The 6632-nt window shown below is 40.5% G+C and overlaps 1 protein-coding gene across 1 annotated transcript in view; it reads left to right on the top strand.

The window, feature by feature from the left end:
- Positions 1–1533: 1533 nt before the first annotated feature.
- Positions 1534–6632, top strand: part of LOC111875224 (neuroblastoma-amplified sequence) — a gene marked incomplete at its 5' end in the record, with an annotated part of 93589 nt that continues 88490 nt past the window's right edge. Inside the window, 2 exon segments of the mRNA XM_023871284.2 lie at positions 1534–1743; positions 5851–6084. Of these exon segments, the coding sequence (XP_023727052.2) occupies positions 1534–1743; positions 5851–6084 (444 nt within the window).

The raw sequence follows: 6632 nt of genomic DNA, 5'->3' as shown, positions 1-6632 counted from the left end.
CCTGCTTAGGATTTATAGAATGTAAATAAATTCAATTCAATCCAAATCTGTGAGCTGTTAATTCTTACCACTTTTTAAAAGCTGCCTCTTTTTTTGAATCATTTATTATATTTGTGGTCTTCATTCCCTTGTGAGATATCCATTCCAAAGTAGGCCATTTAAAATGTGAATAACTTTTTAACTTAGTGTTTTCTTCTATTTATCTCACCATCAGTAGCCATGCTATAGCTCAGGCAGTTCAGTTTTGGCTTCCCTTTATGTAGACTTATAGTGGGATGCTATGATGAAAGTTACCTGGTAAATTTCATATTTGCCCATCTCAGCCTGCTATAATCTGAACTTATGTGGAGCTCATGCTGGAGTTCATCATATTTCTCAAAAGTAGGTCGGCGTACAAGGAGTACATATATAAATCTAAATCCAGTTAAGATTCATAAAGCGCATTTTTACTGTTATTGAATTTGATGTTTATGTAACACGTGAAAATTAGAAATAATATGTGCGTCTTTGCTGTGAAGTATCTTTACAAGTAAATAAGTTTCCAACACTGTGACGGTGTGTAAAGTGCATCAGTTTCCCCAAAGCAGTTTCAGTGCTCCAGATGATGGCTATGTGGGCTGAAACCTGTTGTGAAAAACAGGGCAAATAAAGTGAAAGAATTAAGTAAAATAGTAAAAGTAAAGCTATCCCTGTACCAGGCCGTGAAGGCCCTTAGGGTTGTGAGACGTTGAGGGTCCCACATTATCTAGACAATCGGCTCAAAGATGGCGGTAATGTTGTCAGCCTTATGTGCCAGCCCCGCTTTACTCCCCAAGAAAATTATTTAATTAATTCCTGGTACTCATTTATGTTAGAGGTTGAGTCGACACCAGGGCCATAGTGCGGCTGGAAGGATTAGGTCAATTGAAAAAATCCAATGACCTCATCGGGACTTGGACCCGCTACCTTCCAGCTTGTAGCATAACCCCTCACCCAACTATGCTACCGTGTGCCCCTGAAAGAATTAAGATGGTTGAAAAGTAAAAATAAAGTTTGAATTTTAATACTTCTAGCATCAGTTGCAGAAATGGATATGTGGAAAGAATGTGGTGCAATAGAATGTTGAAATACAACATTTGTGCCTTTCAACAACAGGTTTAACCGAACTTCATGACATAGCTCTTATCACTCCTCTTTTGTTTTTGAATGGTTCTGTGTTAATTTTGTAGCCCAGAAACTGGCTATCTTGATGATGATTTTTTCTTGGCTTTCCTTTAGCTCTGTATCCATATGCCGTAATGGTACCTTAAAGTAGGCTCTGCTGCTTTTGTCTAAATCTTCACCAATTTATAATTGAGAATCAGTCTATCAATTCAACATTATATAGCCTCTTCAGTTAAAAAATGCAGCTTTAAATGAAGCAAGAATCAGTCAGTTAAAATAAATTGTATCTGAAAGACGTGAACAACAGAGATGAACAGAGAGATGGAAATTTGCAAGATGCTTATTTGAGAACTGTTCACTGTTTCTTTTTGAAGGATGTGTGTGTTTCAGGCTGTGATAATAGCACGCTACTCTGGGGCTGTCAGTGTGTGCTCTGTGACAAACCTGCGGAACCTTCTGGGAGAGTCACCTGAGTTCCTGGCGGGACCCCCACAGGTCTCATCCCTGTGCACTGATCATGGTTTCCTTGGCTTGGAATGTGAGACTAAACTTACATCAAAGAAGTATCCATGGGATGGGCATATCACACAATCTGAAATAGTAAGCAACATAATACTGTTTCCTATATTATGAAGGGGGTGACATGAGAGGAAAGTTATACATGAATGGGCAAGTATACTTTTGGGGGTAGTATTAAAATGGTGCATTTCATTTACAAATGATGAAATTCTGCTCCTTGAGTATGTGCAGTTGTCTCACAATGAGGACTATTTCATGTCATGTTGAAATCATAACAAAACCCTGTACAAATAGTTACCCCTTACTTTTTCATTAGGGACTGTGGACTTCAGTAGAAGGGACTTCTGGGTGTTGAACAGTACTTTCTGAGGCACACAATCTTGTTATTATGCTAATGATTTTCATAAAATTCAAGAGCTTTGTCAAACTGACAAGTAGAAATAATGAAGCTAATGAGTAGGAAGCAAAGTGTAATAAAGGAACAAGTGATAGAAGTATCCATATACAAGATAGGCAATATTGTCATGGGTTTAGTGACTAGACACAGGGTTTGGATTGGTAATTCAATTTACTGAACGCTTACAGAATATCACTACAATTAATTATAGCACTATCTCTAATTCACATATTCCACAGTTCACTACAGCAGGCACTAAGTCTTCTCAGTCTGCTGTCTCTTCACCAGTTGTTGCCTAGCAACACTCACAATGCTGTAGGTCCCATAGCTTCCATGTTCCACAGCTCTGGTCCTTGCTGGCTGGCTGTCTGCTATCTCACAGCACTGTGCACACCCGTGACCAAGAGTCACACTTCACTGACACCACCTTTGCCAAATGGGAATTGTCCGTGAACACACTATTTAAAGCAAAGTCCATAAAAGCCTTTCAGTCAAACACATATTTCGTTTAAATCACTAAATCAGATCAAGATCTGGTGTAGTTGACTCAACCTCTGACTGTCTACTGATTCAATTCTCACTCCAGCCCCCCTCTACCAACTGCTTCTCCTCCAACCCTAGCCTCCCCACTTGTCTGAATATGGCTGGATGTGTCTGAGTTATACAGGTTGTTTCAAAAAGAGCTTTACAACTTTAAAAGCTTATATAAATGTATACAGAGGACATACACAATGTTTTGAACTGTCATAATGTAGCAAAACACACAGACTTTCAAGCATGTGGTACTGTAGTACCCAATACCGCCACTGCAAGTGCTCCCGCAGTTGAAATCAAGATGGCTACTTTCACAGGTGCAGAGCATGCTCGTTGTGTGTTTTGGTTTGGAGAAATGAAGTCTGCTACACAAGTTCAAAGGAAATTTCGCACTCAGTATCACAAGGAACCTCCAAATAGGCCTACAATTTACTCCTGGCACAATAATTTTGTTCAGACCGGATGTTCTGTGCCCCATGCCAAGCCACCCGGTCGGCCACATGTTTCTGACACTAAAGTGGAACAGATTAGGGAGAGCTTCATTCGAAGTCCATGAAAGTGAACGCGATGTGTCTCTCGGGAAACTGGTATTCCAAATGTTACTGTGTGGCAAGTGTTACGAAAACGTTTACACTTAAAAGCGTACAAACTATCCATCGTTCAACACCTTACGGATGCAGATAAGGTGGTTCGTAAGGAATTCTGTATGCAAATGTTTCGTCGGATACAAGACGATGAGAAGTTTCTGGACTCCATTATTTTCAGTGATGGGAGCACGTTTCATGTCAGTGGTAAGATCAATACCCACAACTGCAGGATCTGGGACAGCAAAATTCCATGTGTCCCTGGAACATGTTTGTTNCCCAAAGGTGAATGTGTTTTGCGCCCTCAGCAAAGAAAGAGTGTACGGCCCCTTCTTCATGGAGATGACCTTTACCGGTATCGTATATCTGGACATGATCCAAGAGTTCCTCATTCCACAGTTAGACGAAGATGACCAAGAAGGACGCATTCACTTCCAGCAAGACAGCGCACCCCCTCATTACCTTGGAGAAGTGCGCAAGTACCTCAACACCCGTTTCCCAGGTCGGTGGATTGGTAGAGTGATGCCTATAACTTGGCCACCTCGTTCCCCGGATCTTACTCCCCTTGATTTTTTCTTATGGGGATTCGCTAAAGATCGAGTGTTCGTATCACCTTTACCTGCAAATGTCATTAAGCTCCGAACTTGAATTATTGCCTCAGTTACAGAAGTGATGCCAAAGATGCTACGTAGTGTGTGGCAAGAGACTGACTACAGGTGGGACGTCTGCCGCATTACCAATGGAAGTCACATTGAACCATAACTATCGGAGGTAAAACTCGGTGTGTTTTGCTACATTATGACAGTTCAAAACTTTGTGTATGTCCTCTGTATAAATTTATATAAGCTTTCAAAGTTGTAAAGCTCTTTTTGAAACACCCTGTATAATCTCTGCATGGACTGTGCAGAAAACACCTCTTCTTGCAGTTGCTTTGTTAAGGTATGACTTGGCCGCTACGGCAGACTGCATGTAAAACACTGCTTCCAGCAGTTCTTCTGTTATTGCATACGTAAGTATGGCTGCTATCCATGATGCTTACTGAGCTATTGCATAGCAATGGGCATCTGTTCAGATTAAACTGTTCTGGCTTTCAGCAGACATGCCACAATATATAGGCTGGTTGGGGTCTAGAAATGTTTGGGATGTCATGATGAAGAGGTAAATCTGTCATATGGTTTTCTAAATTTGTCATGGATTGTGTCAGGTTTGCAAGGATGAAGGTTTCTGTTTCTTGGGTGAGAGCTCATTACTCCCAGTAATAAGGTGATGAAGATAATGGTGGACAGAAAGGATCTACAACTTAATGCAGGTGAACTCAAACAACAGTGGCATCTGACATTTCTACTTTCCAGAACATTCACTGTGTCGGAGGTGAAGTATGTCGTATTTCTGTAGAAGATTCCACATTGGGTTTTCTTCACTTGAACTTGTAACATTTGCCCCAGAAGGCCTCACCATCATTGACCAAATCTATCATGTTCTTACAATCTATAGAGATATCCTTTCATTTAATTTAATTCCTTCCCCTCACTCTCCAGTCAGTGATAAAGTTACTTTAAGTAAGTAACTAAATTTATTATCTGCTGCTATAATCTGGAGTATTAGCACCGCTAACATTATTGGACACAATCTTAAGCTAGCATGATCTTTAGAACGTCTTTCTGTAAGATCCTTCATAACACTGTTTGCCCATCTTCTTGGTCTTATAAGTGGCCTTTCTTCAGTGCATCTCCCCAAGTACTGTATTCATTTTTTGTCTACTTCATCTGAGCTACATATTCAATCCTTGTAGCCTCCCAGATTTCGGTACCATAACAGTACCCAGTGGTCCGCATGTGTCAGGAACTTTCTGTTGTATGTCACATGTTAAGTGACTAAACCACTGGGATACTTATAACTTGTGACTACAATTAATTACAGCGCTTCTGCTAATTCACACACACTACAGTTCACTACAGCATGCACTAAGTCTTCTTAGTCTGCTGTGACTTTGCCCTTTGTCTGGTAACACCTCCCAGTGCCATAGATTCTTCAGTTTGCATGTTTCACTGCTCCAGTCCTCGCTGCTTGACGTCTGTTTCATGACTGACTAGGCGTTGCTTGGTTACAGTCTTTTAACAAGGGCTGTTCCTCATTCCCTTATGGCTTAAAAACTGCACTTCCTAACTGCCAACTCCAGACTGTACTATTTTGCCAATGGCCTCCTAGGCAGGGCCTAGGACCTCCGTTCCCAGACTACTAACCACTGACTAGTAGGCTGCCACTCAAATTAGGTCTTGTTATATATAGCCTTGGGGCAGATGCGACAGAACACACTGCCTACTGCAGTTCCTGTGTTGTTGTGTGTGTGACTGTTTATGTGGTCACATGACAGTTGCTAACCATTGCACTGCAACAAATGTTTGCCCAATAGTGACATCACGTGTTTACAGAGCTGTTCCCTTGTAACAGCTAAATCTGCTGGTTTCCCAATTCTGGCTTGCAGCAGACATGACACAGTAATTCCTCAAATTCCTCAAATACTTCATTCCTCCTAGGTCCAGATATTTACCTGAGTACTTTGATTTCATACCTTCAAAATTTACGTTCTTCCCTCAGAATAAAAGACCATGTTTCACAACTGTTGAACATAACAGATTACAGTTATGTTGAGAGTATGAATTCATTTCATAGAATAGTGATGATGATGATGACGATGATGGTGATGGTGGTGATGCTGAAGATGTTGATGCATGTGAAGACTCTTCACTACTCAATAAGAGCTCAGCATTCATCCAGTCAGCAGTATACATGGTGACAGATATGGAACGTTTCCAGCCTAGGAGGAAGAGACCCAAATTGTGCCATCGAACCTACAGGCTTTTGGGTCTAAAGAGTACAACTCCTGAAGAGCTGTATGCTAGAAAGGTAAACTGTATGTGGCTCACACTGATAGGGTTTCATCCTTGTTGTTTCACCTATGAAGTTTTGATAATTTATTCACTCTAGAAGAAAGCAATTTTTAACACAGCCACACCTGGTCTCCTTGTTGCCTGCTTATTTACACCTAAGAACACTTCTGCTGTAATACATACTGTGATACTTCTGTTTTAATGAACAGAATAAGGTAAAAAATGTAAAGTTGTCTCTCTGCTTAACTAATTAACCCTTTCGCCCGGTCATTTAAATTCCGCTGCCGTGTCTCTCCGGCGGTAATATATTCAGCCGACCATTTAAATTTTGCTCGAAAATGATTTATTCATCATTGTTCTTAAATTATATGAGATAGGAACATGAAACTTTCACTAAAATGATCTTAAAAGGTGGTTTTATAACCTTACCTTATAATATGTGCGCCCAGTATCTCAGCAATGGAAGCAGTTGGTTTAGAATTTGAGCAGTGTATGGTATGCTTTGAAGCATGAAACTTTCACTAAAATGATCTTAAAAGATGGTTTTATAACCTTGCCTTATAA

The sequence above is a fragment of the Cryptotermes secundus genome, unplaced genomic scaffold (genome assembly GCF_002891405.2).
Source record: "Cryptotermes secundus unplaced genomic scaffold, Csec_1.0 scaffold472, whole genome shotgun sequence".
Classification (NCBI taxonomy): Eukaryota; Metazoa; Arthropoda; class Insecta; order Blattodea; family Kalotermitidae; genus Cryptotermes; species Cryptotermes secundus.
The sequence above is the reverse complement of the archived record's forward strand: the minus strand, read 5'-3'. Positions and strand labels throughout refer to the sequence as shown.